The following is a 19,740-nucleotide window of genomic DNA, read 5'->3' as shown; positions in this document are numbered from 1 at the left end:
ATCTATCTCAGCCGTGTTTGATTTCATTTGGAAATGTGGATGAACCAGTGCACTGTGTCAAACTTATTGTTTCATTTGAACGTCATTGGCTAAAATCAAACTCACTAAGTCACTACAAATACACCTGACCATTCTGGTAATATGCTGTGAACAGGCTAAACTGTATGACTAGTTTCATGTTTTTTAGTTGCTGTTTTTTAATCCATAAAAGAAGCCATTATTTTCCTTAAAAATAATATGTTTTATGTCTGCACAACTAGTGTTGTACAACAGCCAAAAATTAGTGATTAAGCCCCCGCAATGTTACTCTGGAAGCACAGACACTTTGATGCTGTTCTCCTGTGTCAGCCCCCCCTCCATAGTGGTGATGTGGGGGTAGAGTTTCATGGGGGTCAGACACTTAATGGCTCTGCTGATTTGGTGCCAGTGTGAGGCCTGTATGGGGAGTGTTGTTGTCGAAAGTGGGCATCTTCTGTGGGTAGCAGTGTGGCACAGTGCAGGTTTGAGTCCCAGGTGGATATTCTGTCATGTACCGGGTGCTCAGTCTGAATTGTGTGGAAGATGGGCTCTGCCTCTATGGCTGGATTTCTTCCAAGATTTCCTCCCTCTGGGGTGTTTTTTCTGGCCACTGTTTGTGGGTTTTTCTCCCCTTGTTTGGTATTTTGGGGATCTGGCATGGTGTTTGCCCTTTTCTCTTTGCTCTTCTGTTACTCTGTGAAGCGTCTTTGTGACAGTGTTCTATAACAAGCTTTGTACAAATACAATTTCGTTGAATAAACATTCCGCTGTGTGAGTGTATTTAAGGAATAGGTAACTGTCTAGGTTACTCTGGATAAGAGTGACTGTTAAATGCCTAATTCAGATTCTGATTCTGATTGGCCGAAAAGGCTGTGCTGACCCCTGACCCTGTCCCTTCGCTCTGCATCATGTGACCTGCAGGCCATCCAGCTGTGTGCCTCCTACAAACACAGCTGACCGCGGTATTTTAGCGTGCTCATTAGAGTCTCTAGCCCCTACACCAGCTCCTACAAACACAGCTGATCGCGGTGTTTTAGCATGCTCATTAGCATCTCTCGCCTCTACGCCAGCTCCCACAAACACAGCAGCTGTTTGCTGGCTGCTTTTTAAACACAAACTAACTTTGAAATGGTACAGTATGTTCTTTCTTCCTCCCTTTCAACAGCAGCTATTCTGGAACCTTCTGCCCCTGGTGTGGGAAAATGCTTTCCAGACTTGTAGGAGGAGAAGAAAGGCTGGAAGGATTTTGGAGGCGTTTGAGTGACTGAGTGCTTTTTACATTTTTTGTCCTTGTTAAGCCCACTTTGTGAAGTTTCCCCAGGGAAAGTGGCCTACTCTTGGGCAGCAGACAGCTTAGCGCTGGGGTCAGCTGGAGCTGGATGAAGGGTCAGCTGTCCTCTGTAATAACCCTCTCACGGCTGTCCTGACTGAAATCTTTGAGCTGCTTAGTCATACTCTGCTGTCTGGTGCGCTTTCTCCCGCGATTAATGTCATCTGGTGAGGTTATGGTGGTGCTTGGGTTTTTTGTGTCTGCGTGAATTCCCATCGCTGTTACTCACCGGTTCGGGATTTTCTTCCCTGGGATGGCTTGAACACAGACGCCAGGTTGAAGCATGCCTTACAGACATGGCGAGGTGGTTTATCACCCAGCTGAGCTGCATCACGACCGAAAACAGGGTCCTTTCACTTGCCGGCGCACCGAAGAACGTGTTTGCGCAAGGCAAGGTTTTTAGAGGGGGGTTTTTGATGTTAAAACCAGGTGACTTTGGAGTCTCATTTTGGGATTAAGGGGGAACTAGCGCGGTCTGTGCAGAAGATGTAACCTATTGCTCTGCGGAGTGAAATGGTGTAGTCCTGGGGGAACGCAGGTGAAAGCCCCCAGATCCTAGTGATTAGCCAGGCCCTTAGCCAGGGTGGGGGGCGGGGGTAGGGGGGATTTCAGTACTGCATTGAAATTACACACAGATTAGGAAAGGGTTTTGTGCTTAGGTTTTGTTTTTTGATGGGCAGGGGACAATGACTAATGTTTTTCCAGAGAAATCTGCAGGGTTTTCCCCTTTTTCCTGTGAGCTAAATAAACCATTGTGAAAATGGAGCCTGAATGTGCACTCTCCCAGACCAGGTGTAAATGTTTATGCTGAGGATGTTTCTCAAGCTGGGGCTGCTGTGGTTTGTGGTATACTGTTCCCAAACACACACACACACACACACACATACACACACCTGCCTCGGGAGTTCCTACCCAAACGCCCACACCTACCTCGAGAGTCTCTACCCAAACGCACGCACGTACTTCGAGAGTCCCTACCCAAACGCACGCATCTCTGACTCGAGAGTCCCTACTCAAAAGCACACACCTACCTCAAGAGTCCCTACTCAAAAGCACACACCTACCTCCAGAGTCCCTACTCAAAAGCACACGCCTACATCGAGAGTCCCTGCCCAAAAGCACACACCTACCTCGAGAGTCCCTACCCAGACACATACTCACACACACACCTAACTTGCCTGTGGAGCCCCTTATGCTGTCTGACTCTAAGATACAGAACCAGACATTGGAGAGCTGTGATTCATATAATGGAGCCCTATTTTCAGCTTCAGGCAGGGTTTATGAGCTTCTGCTCGTGTGAGAGTTCCTCTCTGCGTGTGAGAGAAAGGAGAGACGCTGGATGTTTATATGAAGGGGAGGAAGCTCTGCGACCACGAATATAGCCTTTCCCTCCAATCCCTCGGACTCAATGTTTGTGTACACTCGGCTGTTTACGGAAATCTTCTAAATAGCGTTGTTTGGGATGCCTCTTCAACATCTCCTTGACTTTCTGTGAAGCCCTCGATGTGATCTTCACAACATCACAAAGTCTGTCTCACAGTCTGTCTGGAGCAGGGTGCATTCTGCTTGGCAGTCAGCGTTGATGACTGTTTTCTCTTTCGCTTGCAGCTCCATCAGCCTAAGACAAACCTAGTACTCTAGACAGCTCTGTAAATGAGTCATGGAAACCTATACGGGCAATGAGTCTAAATTAAGTGTCTAAAAAGACTGAGCTAACCCTGTCAGCATTTAAAATATGTTTTTTATATGAGTTATGTCCTCTTCAGGTACATACTTGTCTGAGCAGATCACCTGCTTCTCCTCGACTTCCTCAGGTGCAGAAGAGCCTTTTTTTCCACTCGCATAGCGAGGAGGTTGGAGGTCTGGAGCTCATTCCATCGGCACATGTAACGAGATAAAGAGCTCAGGGATTCCTGTCCAAGCAGGAGACAGAATTTGGTCTCAATTATAGGGGCTGCCACAACAGTCCTGGACTGGTACCCCCCTTTACAAAAGAGTGTTTTACTCTGCACTTCAAAGCTTGGCCTGGTGTGTCTTAGTGTGAATGGGAGCGCCTGGCAGTAGAATTGTGATGCTTTATGATGTGGTAGAAATTACCAGTGCTTTTTGGGTGGTGTTGGTGTTGGGGGAGGGGGGGGGGTTGCTTGCAGATATGTGTGTTTAAGTGAGGGGGGGCGTCATTATCAGAAAAGATCTCCCCTCTGATTTGGGGGGGGGGGGGGGGCACACACCCAGAGGCCAGCTATTCTCTACGGGTAGACAGCCTTCAGCCTTCTCAACCTATTTACCCTTTGATGGGCCTTTTTCTGAATGGCCTTTGTTGTCCTTCAAAATGACGTTACCAGGGAGAACAGTGTGCCCACGCCCTTTATTTCAAAACACCCCAGTGTTCTCCAACTCTCACCGAGCTGCAGCTGAGAGAAGATAACATGTCCCACTACTGCAGCAGTACTCTGTAACACCTCTGTTTGTGCACACTCTCTGTGAAATGAAAAACTATAATTATTTAAGTGCTCATGTATTACAGAGCATCCCAAGGGGAACATTTAATGGCAGCTTTGTATGATGCAACATGGTAAACTATTAGCAGTAAACAATAAACCTGCTGAGTCATCATACTTAAATTGACAAACTGGATGGTCAACTGATCTGGTGTGAAACTAGATGTAGAACATGCAATTATATATTTTTTTATATCAAGCTGCTTCTTATGACTGATACCAGAAATGAGACATAATTACATAAACAGAATTTACACAAGTTACAGGTTACATTCTTAAAAAGAGCATATGCTTTCAAAATAAGAAAAAGGGACTTATCTTGGCACTTTTAAAATATAGAATATAATGTGAGAGTCAATGCCAAAGTATCAGGTCACTGAAAAAGAGACAATGATTATGAACTTGAAGCTGTAGTACTGCAAATTCAGAGAAGCCCATATTTAAAAGCTAGTTTTGTGTAAGTAATGATTTCAATCAGTTACTTGCACTAAGTGTTATTTTCGTGTAAGATGTTAGTCCCAGGACTGCAGAGTGCTTCTTCTCCTTTCAGATGCGTTTGTTTGTGCCTGGGTGACGCACGCGTAGGGAGGCAGGCAGTGTGGGTAGAGCTGGCCTTTAAAAGCTGACCGCTCCTTACCTTCTTGCTTTCCTCCTCCTGGGCTTGGTGGCTTGGTGTTGCGTGACTTCTTCCGCTCTCCCGGCAGAGACTGCGCCGGCAGTCACGGAAACCTGACACTGCAGTTGTGCTTTTAATCAGACCTCTTTACGTGTGCTGAGACCGAGCTCGACGGCCTCCTACCGCGGTGGCTTCAGACGCGTGGAGAGGGGTCGTTTACATGTTAAAGGGGCGGGCGTATCTGCGCAGATCTGCTAGCTTTGGTTGTGGTTTAGCTGGCCTGGCCCCGCGTAGCTTCGAGGCTTTGATCAGGTGGGGTGGTGCACGCCTCTGAGCCCGAGAACGACCTGTCATCTCTGCTTCTTGCTCGTGCTGTGCTCCCATTGGCCAGACAGCAGCTGGTCCGTGCAGTTCAAAGCACAGCCATCCCAGACCTCTGAGTGGGGGCTCTTCAAAGACCCCAAAGGCCCCTACCCCCTACCCCTATCTTCTCCGAAAGCAGCTGCTGGCTTTGGTCCCCTCTCCCTCCCCTGCCTTCTTTTCTGAAGAGTTTGCCAGCTTTCATTGTTGAGATCGACGGCAGTTTTTAGAGCCAGTCAGCACAGAATGGCTTGATGCGTGTAGCGTTTGTCTGCAGTCAGTGTGACATTAGTCTTCAACCCCACCAGACAATTCAGTCCCTGGTGTGTCGGTCACCCAGAAACTGACTTTCACCCTGTCACTCAACAAGACCGTCCTGAGCAGCCTGTCTGGGCCTGGTGGAGGTGGGGGTCAAGTGTTGGGACTATTCCAGCTTTTTAACAGGCAAGGAAGACCTTTTAACCATATCCGTTCACATTTTTAACAGTCCTCATTTACAAATGTAAGGGTCTTGGAGCTATTGTTGTCTCGGATTCCAGTACATTTCTTGTCCGAAGTTAAACAGCCATTTTAAGTAATCTTTGGCCTTTGGTAAACAGTTGTTGGGTCCTCCTCTGCATTTGCTCTCGGTAAATGCTGCTGCTAAGAAGCCATCACCTGCTCTGCCCCTCTGGCACGCCCGTGTCTGTAACCCAGGGAGACTAGGCGGCGGACGTCTGCGGTCTGCGGTCAGGTTAATCATTAACGTTTGGTATTAGCGCTTGTTTTGCTCCCAGGCTCGGTGGCGTTTAGTGAGTGGGACAGGGCGAGGCTCTGGGCCGCTGTGGTCTCCCCTGATGGAGTGGTGAGCCCCTCACCCTCGCCCCCTGCCTGTACACCGCCCTCCCACCTATGCTCAGCTGCTGTAGACCCCGTTAATAGCGCCCTGAGGTGTTGCATTCCCCACTGATGCTGTCAAATCTGCTCATTCTCAACCCTCCTTACCTGAGGCGATATATGCTTTAAACAGCCCTCTGTCTCTCCCTATTGGCGTGAAAATTCACTGCAGAAGGGACTATTCAGCATGGTACACAGTATTTTAGTGTATCTCACCTGCCGTTATATACATGCAATGCAGTATTTCATAATAATAACAACAATAATAATAGTCGCTTGATAATCACATAGTAAAATATGCTAAAACAATTAATTGGCTAAATTATCGTTTCTGTACATCCATTTTTGGGCAATATTATAATTATCTGTGTGTGCGTGTGTGTGTGTGTGTGTGTGTGTATGTATATGTGTGTGTGTGTGTGTTTCTGTGGAAGAACCCTGAGGAGCATTAAGCAGTGAATACTAAATTGTATTTTCCCTCGTTTCTGGGAGGACATGGTGTTGCTAGTTCTCAGTGTTAGAAGTTATACCGCGTTGTGGGGTCACCTGCTTTAAACTCGTGCCTCTTCTCTCGTGCTCTTGCAGTACCGTGCGCTGTTGACGGGTGTCTTTAGCGCTGCTGATGGGTGTCTTTAGCACTGCTCGTGTTTGGACAGCTGTGTCTTTGTGAGGAACGCTTTTCCTGCTACGCTCTCTCCCTCCCTGATTAGTCAGATCAGGCTGCGGATTTAAAAGAGGCTGATACTATCTGCTTCATATCCTGTTAAACATGGGCAGCTGTGCTACCTGTGTGTGTGTGTCTATTTCTGAATGTAAAAGAGGGCATCGAAAGAACTAGTCTGGATAAATTATGTTGATCGCCGTGCCTGACACTCTCATGCACTTCTCTCCAAATTGATTATGTTCATATTTTTCTAATAGGAAGATCACTTCAGGTAAAGAGATCTAAAAGAACACTGCCTGAGACCACCTGCAGTTCATTGCAGTTGCAGGAGTGAAGTTCTTTTTCCTTTTCTTCTTTTTTTGCTGCCCATTCTGAAAATGTCTGCCCTCTGGTGGCTGTCATCAGTATTGTACACATGCATGTGACCAGAGAGAGTGAGCCACACGTTAGATTACATTACATTATTGGCATTTGGCAGACGCTCTTAACCAGAGCGACGTACAGTTGATTAGACTAAGCAGGAGACAATCCTCCCCTGGAGCAGTGCAGGCTTAAGGGCCTTGCTCAAGGGCCCAACGGCTGTGCGGATCCTATTGTGGCTACACCGGGATTAGAGCCACCGACCTCGCCTCATTTACCTTAACCACTACGCAACAGGCCGCCCACACACATTTCTTCGTTCTCCCTACAGTTTACTCCATATGATGGACTGACACAGTTGTAACATGCGGTACCTCCAGCTGCCAGCAGAGGCAGTAGAGCAGAAGACCTGGTTGCCATAGAGAATCAATGTTATCAATAGAAATGGTTCATAGGTCTGGTTCTGGGCTAGAGACCTGCCTCTTTCCTTTGTGTAGTCTGGAACTAAAATGGTGACTATGGACGGCTAAGGCCATTATTATGATCAAAATATTATGCTTAATATCGTAACATATTGGTCCGGGGCCCTACCTGTCAGGGTCTCAAACGGTCTGGGGCCCTAACGGTCAGGGGCGATAACTATCAGGGACCCAGGAAATGTGCTGGTTTCAGGATTTTGGCTGCTGCAGGTTCCATTGTGGACAGGAGGGGGCGCTGCTGTATATGGGTTTGTTTCTGGATTTGGATGTAAAGTCCATGCTGAGCAGCAGCTGCCTGATGAAACAGATCTATACAGTGTAGCAGAGTCAGTGTCCCAGAGGTACAGAGAGCTGCCCTGCTGGGATTAGTACATTATGGGCTCTTGCATGACAAATTGAAAATGTCTGTTTCTATAAAAGACTACTTCAATAGTGTGTGTGTGTGCATGTGTGTGCACATGTGTGCATGACTGTATATGTGTATGTGTGTGAAACCATTAGAAAATCACTGGCTTAGGTTATGCATACAAAATATCATAAAAGCATTAGCAATTTGATTATTCAGATTATTTTGGAGCCTTTATTGTGTGAATCAACAGGCTTTATTGCGAATCACCCGCACCTCTAAAACTGAAGTGGAAAAACTGAATTGAGGAAATTGTGATGAATGAGGGAGGATGTTCTGCAGTGAGAGCTGCGAAGTCGTGCGTTTCTCACACAGAGCACCCCCCCGCCAGCCCCCCTCCCTGCGGCGGTGGAATTCATCACCGAGGGGGAGTAGTTCTGACTTGCCGGCGCAGAGCTGTGTGGCCCTCAGGCTGGGGGGTGGGCGTGTGTGGGTATGGGGTGAGGGTGGGGGTGCGGGGGTATGAATTCTCTCCTCCGTCTGTCATCCATCCCTCCTCTACACCTCTGTGACAGCTGAAAGGAGGGAGGGGGGTTTGGGTTTAGGGTGATGCTCCAGCCCAGACATGCAGAGCTGAGACATGAGCAGGAACAGGGGGATTAACGCTGTTACAGCCGGGCACTGTCTCAGTGCTGCCCCCTGCTGGGGCCGGACGGCGCTGCTTTTTACAGCGGTCTGGCACGAGACAAATGGTAAATGGTCTGCATTTATATAGCGACTTCATCGAATTGATTGTCACACATGCTCACTCATCCACCAACGGCGATTGGCTGCCATGAAAGGCACCAACCAGGAGCATTAGGGGTAAGGTGTCTTGCTCAGGGACACTTCGACACAGCCAGAGCGGGGGATCAAACCGGCAGCCCTCTGACTGCCAGGCGACTGCTCTTACCTCCTGACCTTATGTCGATTGTCTCGCCTGGTCATAGAGAAGTAAACTGAATACCTGTCTGCAGGAAAATACTAGCACGTAATGCGCATTATTTTATTTTAACACGGCCGTGACCCATTTACGCCCTCAGAGAAAACAGGAAATTCCGGAAACGGTTCTGTCCGAACGAAGGCGATGAATGAACCCGACCTCGCTCTGCGAGAGGCCCTGACTGACCGGGGCTGTGCCCAGGGCGCTGTGGGACCGCTGGGGGGGTCAGCGGGGGTGAGCTGCACCATGTTCTCCTTAAATCCTCCAGATCTTACCTCATCACCCTGCTATCCGCCCCCGGGGTACACGGCTGGGGCACGGAGTCACTGCGCTGCTGTTATGAGCCTGACTGATTCTGTTTGGGGTTTCCGCACAGCTGCCTTTCGCTACGGGGAAGAGCCGCAAACTGACGGGCACATCTGGTGGAGATGTAGCGCAGGCCTGGGACTGCACCCGCCCGTCTGTTTTCACAGTGAGAGCCGGAGGGAGGGGGTAAACCTGGCAACCCGTTCTCCACTGGGGGAGTAGGGGGGCTTAAACCTGGCAACCCGTACTCCTCTAAGGGAGTGAGGGGTTAAACCTGGCAACCTGTTCTCCGCTGGGGGATGAGGAGGTTAAACCTGGCAACCCGTTCTCCGCTGGGGGATGAGGAGGTTAAACCTGGCAACCCGTTCTCCGCTGGGGGATGAGGAGGTTAAACCTGGCAACCCATTCTCGGCTGGGAGACAGGTGAGATTAAATCTGGCGACCCATTCTCCGCTGGGGCAGTGAGGGGGTTAAACCTGGCTACCTTTTCTCCAATGGGGGAGTGAGGGGGTTAAACCTGGCAGCCGTCAGGACCCTCGTCAGACATGCATGGCCTGGACCACCCTCTCCCCGCGGCCCTAGAATACACCGGGCTGGTCTGTGAAGCAGTGGGGTTGCCCCCGGCAGCACAGCCTAGTTAAAATAAGACGATGTCATGCTGTAAGTGCAGGCCTTTGAAGCCCGACTCACATCAGACAGGCGGTGTGTGTCTGCGGGGTCCTCTGTGGGGGCTTCCTGCCTCTTCCCCTCATCCAGTCCTCCCCTCTGAGCTGACCCCCCCTCTCTCTGAGGAATTCCCCCCCTCCTGCGTGCGTGTGTTGGCTTGTCCTCTGCGGTCATGTGAGCTGCGCTTACAGAGGATACCCCGACCCCCGGGTCACCTGAGATGTGTGTGTAACAGACCGGCCTCTGGCCCCCGGTGTGACCTCACAGGCTGTTTTACTGTGACCCCCTACAGGTCACAGCCTCGCCCTGTCTGTCACAGTCCTAGGGGGGGGGGGGGCTCGTCCGCTGGGTCTCTGGGGTTCAGGAGGAGATGGGGTGGGGGGTTGGGGTTTTGTTTCTCTGACTGTATCACTGACTCATCTCTGGCAGTCTTCCCACCAGTGAGGGGTGTAAAAACACAACGCTTGGCCCAATGGACTAGAGGACATACACTGATGAGGTCTGTCTGTGTGCTGTGGGTGTGAGGGTAAATAACAGCCATTTCCCTGGTATATGTGGGAAATATGAAAAACACTATCAATGGAATTAAAGTTGTTAAGGGTTGAAGGCAGGTGCACACACACTCACACAAACACCCCCCCCCCCCCAACACACACACACACACACACACCACACTGTGTCCGTGTCATTTGCGCCACCCTCCACTCCATCAGGCCGATCTGAATGGGGGGTTTCAGGTTGCAGGACCTCTGTAGCAGTAGTAAATACTTTATGTGAACTGCACCGTACAAGACAAGATATACGACAGTGGGGTCAGGGGAAGCCGGACTGCATTGAAAGCTCCACACAGAGATGTGTAGATATTGTGTTACGTTCAGCGGCTTCAATGGGGTTTTAATTAGGAGGATATTGTGACTGCGGTGGTGAGGTTTGTGTTACAGGGGCGTCTTTTCAAACCTTAGAGAGGGAAACGGGTAGCTTCATAAGAGAGCAGGCTGAGTCACAACACGGTTATAAATATCGAGCTAAAGAGGCTGATAAAAAGAAGATATCGTATCAGATATAACTGCCTCCACTGGTATGGAACTGCCTGGTCATGCGTGGGCTGAAATCCGAAGTTCCCAGCTCTTTGCCCTCTAATCCACAACTGTTTTTTTATAATCCCATAAATGCCTGCAGAACCCAACTGTTTTGCGCTCAGAATTACAGTTTTAGCAGAGTGTGAATAAGCAATTGGCAGGATAACATATTTGATAGTGTTATCCTGCCAATTGTGCTTTATGGAAGTGAGATGCTGGGTCTATTCAGTCAGTAAGACTAGAATAGATGTTCCGTCTGAAATTCTGCATTCAGAATTTAGCAAATATTTCCTACAAATAATGCATGTAAAGCTAAATTATGCAGATATTCAATTATTTTTCAAATCCAGAAAAGGGCATTATATTTTATTTAGAATCTAAAAAGTAGCGCAGAAAACTACTAAATTACAATATAAGGCTCAAACAAACCCAAGAGACACAAACCAGCTTCAGATCAGCACTGCTTCACAATTAGTCATTTGAGTTAACAAAACAAATCAAACCATCATTTGAAGACCAGGCTCAGTGACCACACCTTAGCTATTGAAAAACATTCTGTGGATGTGAAAGGTCAAGAGGTCATTCTAAGACAGGAGAAGTGGTGAGAGAGATGCACTTCCTCCTAGACTGTGAGAAATAGTCTGAAAGAAAGACATATTTCAGCAAACACATTTCCTTCCTTGACGAATGTGGAAAAGTACAAATCCTTCTGGGAGAAGGTTCAAGAGCCCCCCTCTCAGCACTACCCTGCACAACCCGAGGGACAGTGAATAACCACAGAGCAAAAGCATAACCGCTGTACAGAGAAACTGTACAGTGTGTAATCTGTTCTTAATCTAATTTAATCAAGTGTACTCTACTATACATTATAATATTAATTATAATTTTATATGATACTACTTTATATTTAGATATTAGTTATAATATTAGTTATAACATATTATAACTTCAATTATACATGCTTTCAATGTGCTTTCAAGGGGGAAGAGGAACAGAGCGAAAGAGGGGGAAAGAGAGAGAGAGATGGAGTGAAACAGAGGGCAGAGAAAGGGGAGAGAGAAAGAGAGAGATGGTGGAGGGGAGGCCAGGTGTTGGAGGTCTGTTAGGATGTGGCAGCTGCACTGGGCACTGAGGGACTGTGAACGGAATGAGAGGGAGGTGGGGGGGCGTTTTAAATCGGAATGAGACGGGGGGCCATATTAAATCCTCCCTGGGTCAGTGTTGGGGAACGGGGAGCACCTGTGTCAGGCTGGGCTTTGGCCCATTGGGCAGTGTGGTGCCAGGACCGTGACGGGCGTGAAATCTGACCAATCAAATCAAATTTACCGCTGTTTCTGCCCACAGCTGCTTGCTTCATCCTGTTTACAGCCAATTATTCCCAACACACACGTACTGTACACACACAGTGTACTCGCGGACATGTAGGAGTACACTGTGTATTCTAACACATGCACACGTACACACACACACACACACACACACTCCCACATACACTCTCACATACACACACATACTCACACTCAAAGACTGCACTCATCTTGAGGAGTGGTGTGACTGTCATTGGCTCAGTGTGTTATACAGCGTTTCTGAGGATTGGTGTGACCATCGTTGGCTCGGTGTGTGAGACAGTCTCTGTGGAGTGGTGTGACGGTCATTGGCTCAGTGTGTTATACAGCGTTTCTGAGGAGTGGTGTGACCGTCATTGGCTCGGTGTGAGACAGAGTCTCTGTGGAGTGGTGTGACGGTCATTGGCTCGGTGTGTGAGACAGAGTCTATGAGGAGTGGTATGACCGTCATTGGCTCGGTGTGAGACAGAGTCTCTGTGGAGTGGTGTAACGGTCATTGCCTCGGTGTGTGAGACAGAGTCTCTGTGGAGTGGTATGACCGCCATTGGTCTCTGTGACTGTCAGACAGCTGAATAAGTTACGGCCTGCTGTGCAGCGCATGTAGAGAGAGTCCCTGAACAGGTCTTTTCCCTGATTTCAGCACAGTGTGATGTATGGAAACAAAGACACACTTCTGTCCCCTCCTGCAGCTATTTCCACCCGCAGTAACGTCCACTCGGCCAGCGAGTTCATACACCAGCGAACAGAAAACGCACAGGAAGCCCACAATGCAACACAGAACCAACGCTCTTCGATGCGGAGCGATGTCGACTCTCACCTCATAGAGAAGGGGGTTGGATGTTTTAGTCCCTGACTCGGTCTCAGTATGTCTTGCGGGTTAAGCAAAGTTTTCTGTGTAAATGTACGTGATCGTTCCTGAGGGGACGGGGGGGTGGGCGAGACCGTGTCTCGACTTGCGAGCGCGTTGACGGACGGCTATGCCGCAGACTGAAGCCTTGTTTAAGATAAGGCTCCGTTTGTTCTCCTTACCCCACAAAAGAGTTCGTCGGGTTTATTCGGGAACACGCGATACAGGATGTCAAAGTAGCAGAATTAAACAGAAATAACACACTCGCCTGAATCCATCTATAAATCTCAGTGAGGAGGAGCTGAAGAAATACCAGAGAAAGTGTCGTGCCCTGCCGAACCATCGCTGAAAGGCATTTTAGACACTTTAGGATTATAGAACCCTGTGGCCAGTCAGTGTTTCACACGCAAGATGGGTGCTTTCACTTACATGTCTGCCTATAAGGCCGGCGCAAAGCACTTTCATTACAAAATATCAAGCTACAGGGCAATAGACATCCGCAAGATTTATTTACAGGTGTTAGACTTCATTACGAGACAGCCCTTAAGTCTGTGAGGTCCTTTTTCATCCCTGGAAATGCAGGGTTTAGTGTGAAATACACCAACTTGTTTTGGGTAAATACATCAAATCTTTATTTATTTATGTATTTATTTTGGGATGTGCATACTGCAGACCGAGATTTATGAGGAATTTAATCCGGATATTTTCCTTCGGGAGGAGTCAAACCCATAAAAAAGCAAATACCACAGCACTTTATCACTATTTGAATTTCTCCTTGTGAAAACACGGTTTAACATCGCTGGCACTTTCAATGTGTGCACATCATTTTGAGTTAAGATAACACCGATAAGGGAACGGACCCGTAACTTTTTTTGCAGTTTGTCTTGCAGTCTTGCCAGATACTCCACCTCCTGCTGAGTGGAGATATTGAGCTTGTGGTGCCCAGAAATACCGATAGCTTTAGGTTCAGTGCGATAGGTCCAGGAACCTGCTACAATGAGTGTTACTTTGTACATTTACCTATTCTGCGTGGACTGTGTTATGTATTATGCATACTTTATCCTTACGTACAGGTTTGGAGATATTATGCTGTAAATGTGTGTGTATGCGCATGTGTTTGTGTGTGTGTGTGTGTGTGCGCGTATGTGTGTGTGTGTGGGTATGTGTGTGTGTGTGTGTGTGTGTGTGAGAATGTGTTATTTTGTGTGTATGTGTGTGTGTGTGTGTGGGTGCATGTGTGAGTGTGTGTGTACGAGCAAGTGTTATTTTGTGTGTGTGTGGGTGTGTGTGTGTGTGTGTGGGTGGGTGCATGTGCCTGTGTGTGAGTGTGTGTACATACAGTATGTGTGTGTACATGTATGTGTGTGTGTGTGGTTTCAGGTGCCTGTTGTTTATGAGGCCATGGTGAGTGTTGAGCAGATGGGAGATGGAATGTTGTGTCCTGCTGAGGCGCAGTGTGAGCGTGTTTGTTCAGCAGTGCTCTACGTCTGAGCGCATCCAAAAAACCTCTCGCCCTGCCCGGTGAGATCAGGAGGCCAGGGCTGGCTGCTCCGTGTGTGGGGCTTAATCTCGTCCCCCCGCGCAGCAGCGGATGACTTCCAGCTTCTGAGGGGAAGCTGAGAGACACCGCGCCAAGCGAAGGTGTGAGCCACGCCCGGTTCTGACATATTACTCATAATGCAGAGTGCCAAGGCAATGTTCTTGGGCACACGGAGACACCCTCGCCGGGCCCCAGCATTCATTTTGGCAGTCCCTCGGTGATATGGAAGCCACACACATCCGAGGCTGTGTTTTTTTGTCTCCCTGGGGCTGCCATTGTAAGCCTTTCATTAGTCATAACGTCCTGGCACAGGACAGAGAAGGCTGGAAGGATATCCCCGAATTTAAGAAGAGCCGGGGGCTCCCCCTCGGGGGCGTAGCCTGCGGAACAGGACGTGCCTGGCTGTTAGCGCGACTCTGAACTGTGTGTCTGCTTTTTCCCGCTGTCGGGTTTGAGAGCGACCCTTCCACAACTCTAATCACGCAAGGAAGGTGCCAGGCCGTGTGACTGAGGAGAAGATGGCTTCAGGTGCCTCTTTCACATGAACTAGAGGGGAGGAGAGGAGAGGGAACGTTTTCAGGGAGAAAGGGTCAGACTCTAGAAGAGGTGAACACATGAACAGACAAATGGAAATGAATGTGCCTATATAAACAGGGGAGGAACATCAGACAGCTGGTGTCAATCTAAAGACTGCTGAAGGAAATGTCCCATTGTTTAGGAACTACTTCCCAAAGTAGCCGTCATTTCTTGTCCTGGTGATTACTTAAGCTTTCTATCAGTCTGCATGCCTGATAAGGTTCTGTCTCTGGGCCTTAATGTAAAGAAAACATACTGTGGTAGTCCAGCGTCAATAACCTCCATCTCAGGCTTCCTCTGTGGACCGATGGACAAGCTAAACCATACATAGGGAAAAACAAACACTTCCTATTTACATAGGAATCTGTGTCAGATAATGAAATGTGTGATAGAAGGGTATTTCAGATTGGGCACGTATGGCTGAACATGTACAGTATGAGCTACTGTTCGTGTCAGTTCCAGCCCTGCATGAAAATGCTATTGCAGGAATGCGCTATTGTGTTTTCGATATAGTGCTTGCGATAATATTGCCGCGGCGGTGAATGCGCTTCGATTTGCGCGGCCACCATTTTAAAGCCTGTTTTTGTCTGACAGTTTCGGCAGGTGGGAAAGAGGTGCAGGTGTTTTGCATAAATGGAGCTCAATGGTTTGACATTAACACTCATATAGGACAGCTGGCGGGTTTAAAAGCTCTTAGCGTCTCTCACGATGTCTAATAAACACGTCCCTGGCAGTGGTGCCTGAGCGTTTGTAGTCCTTATAGCCCAGTCAGATCCGGACAGGCACTGAGAGTATTTACGAGAGCTCTGCTGAGCGATATGCGCAAGTGGGAGAATCGTTTTTGCTCTTGTACATTGTGTTTCTGTATTAAAATGATATGAAGTAAAGTATGTTGATCTGAGGAGCAGTTCTGTGCAGAAAATGAGAAAAACAGGAAAGGAGAGTCTAAGGAAGGAAGGAAAGGATGTCATCGTGTTAAAAAGATGGATTCCACAGGTCCTCCTGGTGTATCAGAAATATGACACATGGACCGAGGCGTCTGATAGGGCCATCCGAGCCGCCTGATAACAGGGGTGACACCGGCGCTGTGTGTGACGCCATTGAGCGTTTACCCCCTCTCTGGGGGGTGCGGGGTTATCTACCCTGGGGTGGGCCCTGTAACTGGGGGGTTCGGGAGTGGGGAAGGGATTGAAGGGTGGGGGGTCTGTGATCTGGGGGGTTTGTGGGGGGGGGGTTGAGCTCTGTTCTGGGGGGGGGGGGGGGTCTGTGATCGGGGGGTTGTTGGCGGGGGTTGAGCTCTGTTCTGGGGGGGAGGTCTGTGATCTGGGGGGTTGGTGGGGGGTTGAGCTCTGTTCTGGGGGGGAGGTCTGTGATCTGGGGGGTTGGTGGGGGGGTTGAGCTCTGTTCTGGGGGGGAGGTCTGTGATCTGGGGGGTTGGTGGGGGGGGTTGAGTTCTGTTTTTGGAGGGGAGGTCTGTGTCTGTGGGGTTGGTGGGTGGGGGGGGGGTTGAGCTCTGTTCTTGGAGGGGGGGGGGGTCTGTTTCTGGGGGGTTGGGGGCCTGTGATTTGGGGGTTGGTGGGGGGTTGAGCTCTGTTCTTGGAGGGGGCTCCACATCAATCAGCATTCCTGAGTGCTGGGAGCAGTAGCCTGTGGGAGAGGATGGGTTTGGATCAGAGGTCGCTCACCTCCAGACTGGAGATATGATTCTGAGATGTGTTCACTCTCTAATTTCAGCCTGTGTCAGTCAGACCGCGTTTGATTATCTGGGAATGACTCTTCTCTGCAGTCCTATGTGGGGGGAGAGAGGAGGCAGACAGGACTCCATTGTGTTCACAGACTGGGGTTAAAAAACATAAAACACGCACAGTTGCTAACAGGGGCTGTTGTGAGGTCTACACACTTGTGTGAAGCCATTTCTGCTCAGGGTTTCGAAATGGAAAACTGGAAGTTTTCTTGTTTAGTGCCATTAAGGAGCTGAAATAAGCGTTTAGCAAAACAGTAACAAGACATGGCTGTCGATTGACAGTTTTGTATTGCATGGTGCCAGTGCTCTAGAAATCATTTACTGACTCTTTTTCTCTCCCAGTCCCCTACATAACACCCCACACATACACTCACACACACTCAGTGCCAATAAGTGCTGCCAAACTGCACAGGGAGTTTCCTCGTGTTTGAGAATAGAGGAGTTCTGTTGTTGTGGGGTCTTATCCAGCCACTACCGTCTAACCAAAGGGTCTCACTTTGCTTTCTTATTCTCTGTGATATACACTCACAAAGCATTTTATTCAACATTTTTACTTTATTACACCTACTTATTCATGAGATTATCTAATTAGCCAATTGTGTGGCAGCAGTGCAATGCATACAATCATGTAGATACGGGTCAGGAGCTTTAGTTCATGTTCACATCAACCAACCATCAGAATAGGAACAAAATGTGATCTAAGTGACATTGACTGTGGGATGATTTTTGGTGGCAGACAGGGTGGTTTGAGTATCTTAGAAACGGTTGATCTCTTGGGATTTTCACTCACACTAGTTTGCAAAGAATAGTGCAAAAAACAAAAAAATCCATTGAGCAGCAGTTCTGCAGACAGAAACGCCTTGTTAATGAGAGACATCAGAGGAGAATGGCCAGACTAGTCAAAGCTCACAGGACGGTGACAGTAATGCAAATAACCACACGTTACAATGGTGGTATGCAGAAGAGCATCTCTGAACACACACCGCATCATAACCTCATCATAAGTCTAAAAATTAAGAAAATAAAGTGCTTAGTGAGTGTATGCCATTGGGTTCTGTCCCTCATGCTATATGTGTTCTGTTATTCTGTGTGTTGTCCCCTACTCACAGGTACCTGTTGCACTTTGTGAAATAACTTCATGGCAAGTGTCAGGGTTTGAGTTTTCAGATTTCTCTGTGATTAACTCATCGAGCAACCTGCTGTGTTGAGTAGTCTGCATTATAGATCGGCTGAAAGTCGAAAATGGAGCTCAATCAACAGTCTTGAGAAAGGCCCGGATCCCACCCTCCCCCTCCCACTCCCCCCTCCCCACACATAGCCTCAGGCGGTGCATTTTTCTGTCTCGTTTGACACGGAGAAAGTCCCGGAGACACGGCCCCTTCGAGACGGGTGTGCATTTCCTCTAAAGCCGGTATTAGCGGGAGACAGCCATCTTCCTTTCATGCTAATCTCCCACACTCTCGGCGGCCATTTTGACATCTCCAGGGGTCTTTTCTGCCGGTCCGTGAGTGCGTGTCTGTACTGGCCCGAGCAGCAGGAGCCCGCAGACCACCTTTATTCAGAAACTGAGCCCTGAGCGAGGGCGAACATTAATTGTTGGGTAGACGCTGAGACGCTGATTTATGGTGTCAGGGGGACAGGGTGGGAGAATTAGTGAGGAATTCTGCCTCGGCTCTCTTGAGCTCCTCCTACAAAGCCCCGCTTCGAGGAAGGACCTGTTCGCTGGCCTGCATCGCGCCGGGGGTTAGCGATGTATGCGGATTAGCGCACCCAGTGTTGTTCATCACACTCATCTCGCTGGCTCCATGAATGGGTTTCGCTAACGGGGACAGTCTTTCCAGAATGTAGAAAGGTCACTAGCATTCATGACGGACTTTTAGGCACATTTTTACAGAGGTAGCCTTTGAAGGTCTTGGCGTGCGTGTGTTCGGATAACTGGAGGGAGCATGTGTCAAATATTCCTTAATGTGGAGAATTCCAGCATTAAGTCGGATCATTTTCAGCCCCCTATCCCCTATCCCCCAAGAAAAAAGAGGGGGGTAGGGGTGTAATTTTGAGTGTGATGACCCTGGTGTGACACATTTCTGGTAATTACATTTCAGTTATAATTCATGCGCAGCTCCACACTGGGCAGATGTGCAGAGGGGGGAAAAGACTTGAAAAGTTCAGCTGTCACATTCCCTCTCCCGCGACCCCTCCGGCATTAATCTGCTGATCTACTTTACAGCTACTGAACACTGCTACAGTTCTGTGTCCAACTTCAGATGCAGGCACTCACAGTTCTGGAGCTCAGAATGAAATGCTTCAACAGAGGCAGCTGAGCTGAGAGAGGGAGAGAGAGGAGGAGCAGGGGAGGGGGGGTGATGGAGGTGCGGTGCACTGCTGCTCAGCCAATGAGGAGTTAGTTGCAGTTTTGTTCCCACCCCCCCCCCCTCCCCACTCCTCCTTTGTTGAAGTGATCTGTGTGTCTGAGCCGCTGTGTGTGTTTGTGCTGAGCGCTGGTGTGAGGAGTGTAGACCGTGCCGGGGCATCGGAGGGTGTGTGAGCTAGCCGCAGCATCAGAGGAACTAGCGCACACCATGGCTAAAGCAGGGATGTGGTGGGCCCTCGCCTTCGCGTTGGCGCTCTGCGCGGGCCGCTCGGACGCCTGGTTTTGGAACAAGTGGGTGCCGCCGGCCACCACGGGCCCCCCCACGCCCCCGCCCACCCCCCCCAGCGAGGGCTCGGGTGAAGGTCCCGCGGGCAGCGGGGAGGAGCCTGATGCCACTATCTCCAGCGTGGGGGCTAAGATCATGGATGTGGCCACCGGGATACGCAAGGTTGTGCAAACATGGGACCAGAACCAGGACCGGATGACTACTGTGGAGCCTACCGCGGTCACCAAGCGACCGGGGGCCATCGCCGGGGGAGCCTGGCCTGGTAATGCTGCTTCGGGGGGTTTGGGTTTGGGGTCTGGGCCTGTGAACGGGGCACCTTTAGGAGGGCAGACACGAGAGGGTGCGCGTAGACCTGCTGAGGTCTCAGGGCTGGGAGGAGCTAGTGCAAGGGTACAAGCTGAGAAACAGCTGGCAGGGGTAGACCTTTCCCAGGATGCTTTGGGCATG

General features: G+C 49.3%; 1 protein-coding gene across 6 annotated transcripts in view; it reads left to right on the top strand.

The window, feature by feature from the left end:
- The window catches only part of LOC133116209 (collagen alpha-1(XVIII) chain-like), a 90,837-nt gene that overhangs the window by 26,310 nt on the left and 44,787 nt on the right, over positions 1-19,740 (top strand). For 5 of the 6 annotated variants that reach the window (XM_061225538.1, XM_061225535.1, XM_061225539.1 and 2 more), the window contains exon 1: positions 19,112-19,555. The exons of the other annotated variant lie outside the window; for it this stretch is intronic. In XM_061225538.1, the coding sequence (XP_061081522.1) occupies positions 19,216-19,555 (340 nt within the window). In that variant the 5' untranslated portion in view covers positions 19,112-19,215. Of the gene's footprint in view, positions 1-19,111; positions 19,556-19,740 lie in introns of those variants that run through there. 6 annotated transcript variants of the gene reach the window in all.

The sequence above is a fragment of the Conger conger genome, chromosome 17 (genome assembly GCF_963514075.1).
Source record: "Conger conger chromosome 17, fConCon1.1, whole genome shotgun sequence".
Classification (NCBI taxonomy): domain Eukaryota; kingdom Metazoa; phylum Chordata; class Actinopteri; order Anguilliformes; family Congridae; genus Conger; species Conger conger.
This window is presented reverse-complemented; position numbering and strand designations above follow the sequence as displayed.